The sequence below is a fragment of the Sitodiplosis mosellana genome, unplaced genomic scaffold (genome assembly GCF_009176505.1).
Source record: "Sitodiplosis mosellana isolate CC-2019 unplaced genomic scaffold, AAFC_SMos_1.0 Smas_scaffold_5815, whole genome shotgun sequence".
Lineage (NCBI taxonomy): Eukaryota > Metazoa > Arthropoda > Insecta > Diptera > Cecidomyiidae > Sitodiplosis > Sitodiplosis mosellana.
The window spans coordinates 1-1,655 of NW_022601057.1; the positions used below are offsets into that span (position 1 = coordinate 1).

The following is a 1,655-nucleotide window of genomic DNA, read 5'->3' on the forward strand; positions in this document are numbered from 1 at the left end:
AGCATCAATCTTGCTAACAACAAACTGTCAAGTTTGCACCAAGACATGTTTTCGGAATTGACAGAATTGACGCACTTGGATTTAAGTTCCAATTCTATTGAGGCCATTGATGAGAACATGTTTCAAAATAACATAAAACTGGAACGACTTTATTTGGGGAATAATCCAATTCAACGTATTGATAAAAATATTCTCACGTCATTATCAAATGGAGCTTCAGTCGATATCACCTTGACCAACATCAAAGAGTTCGATACAACTTCGTTAAGAGAAAACGTCCAATTTTCTGGTGGATTTGCAGTGAAAACAGCATCTGGAAGCTACTCACAATCGTACGAACTGAATTTTTTGTCGGATCTCAAATATGTCAATATCTCAGGCAATCAACTTCAAAACACGTCGGAAGTAATCCAGCATTTTGGATCACCGATTGAAACGTTGGACGCATCTTCAAATTTTATCGGAAAATTGACAGCAGAAACATTCAGAAACTTGATCAATTTGAAGTATTTAAATTTACAAAGCACCAATTTAACGACCATTGATGCCGATACGTTAAATCCGTTGCTGTTCCCAGAAAGTGGTCGAAAATTGCAAGTTTTACTCTTAAATGACAATCCAATCACACGACTCGATTCAAATGTTTTTCTGCCCATGATGAATTCGGTTGAAGTGAAAGTGTCTTGTGACCATGCTGAGGAGATCGATACAAATGCCATTGCAAATGCGCTAAAAATTGACTCAAACGAAAGAGAAGACATTGTTTTCCACGTAAAAAGTCAAAATTTCGAATTAGTTTGTTCAAAGCAGCAATTCAAGCGACTATGGTATTTCAATATTTCTGGCAACCAACTAAAAAATGGTCCGCAAATCATTGACTGGCTTGGAAATTCCGTGGAAACATTGGATGTGTCGTCCAATTTCGTCGGGAAGCTAAATGTCCACACATTTGAAAAGTTCACCAATTTGCAACAATTAAATTTGAGTCGAACGAATTTGTCCAATTTTGGTTTCGCCACATTTTACCACCAGAAAAATTTGCGAATTTTTTATTTATCGTTCAATCAATTGAAAAAAGTCAATTTCACGCTTTTGTTTCGAAATTTTCAATTTTTGAAGACTCTTCGTCTGGAAGGAAACGAACTGACCGAACTTCGGAGTGTAAACCGAGAGATTTTTCCCAGCCTTTCTTCGCTGTGCATCTCGAAAAATCACTTTTCATGTGATTATCTAGCCACATTCTTACCAAAGAGACATTATACGCTTCTTATTTATCCCATAAATAAAACAAACATCGATGGAGTCGATTGTGTTCATGAGGGTGAAGAAATTAGCGGAGCTGGCAAAGTTGAATCAGATACGGAAATAGAAAAAATACCTAAAAACATTCCGAAAACGAATTTCGGTGATAACAATTCAACTAAACTTCAACGTACTACTGACATCAACCAGATTGCAACTATTGATCAGACCACCGAAATGGAAGACAAACCGATCACTCGCTTCGATTGCACCGTTCTTTCAAAGACCATTAACTCCCAAACGGTACAAGTTTCCTGTGACCACATCAAAGAGATTGATACCAGTTGCATGGGAAATTCAATACAAATCAACTTCAATAACAACGATGAAATCGTTTTTCATTTACCACAAAT

General features: G+C 36.7%; 1 protein-coding gene across 1 annotated transcript; it reads left to right on the top strand.

Annotated features, from left to right (window-relative positions):
• Positions 1 to 6: 6 nt before the first annotated feature.
• LOC129572985 (chaoptin-like) lies at positions 7 to 1,655 on the top strand (the record flags this gene model as incomplete). The annotated part of the gene is given in 1 exon segment (XM_055453121.1): positions 7 to 1,655. A coding segment is annotated over 1 exon segment (1,610 nt), but the record flags the coding sequence as incomplete, so codon positions are not given.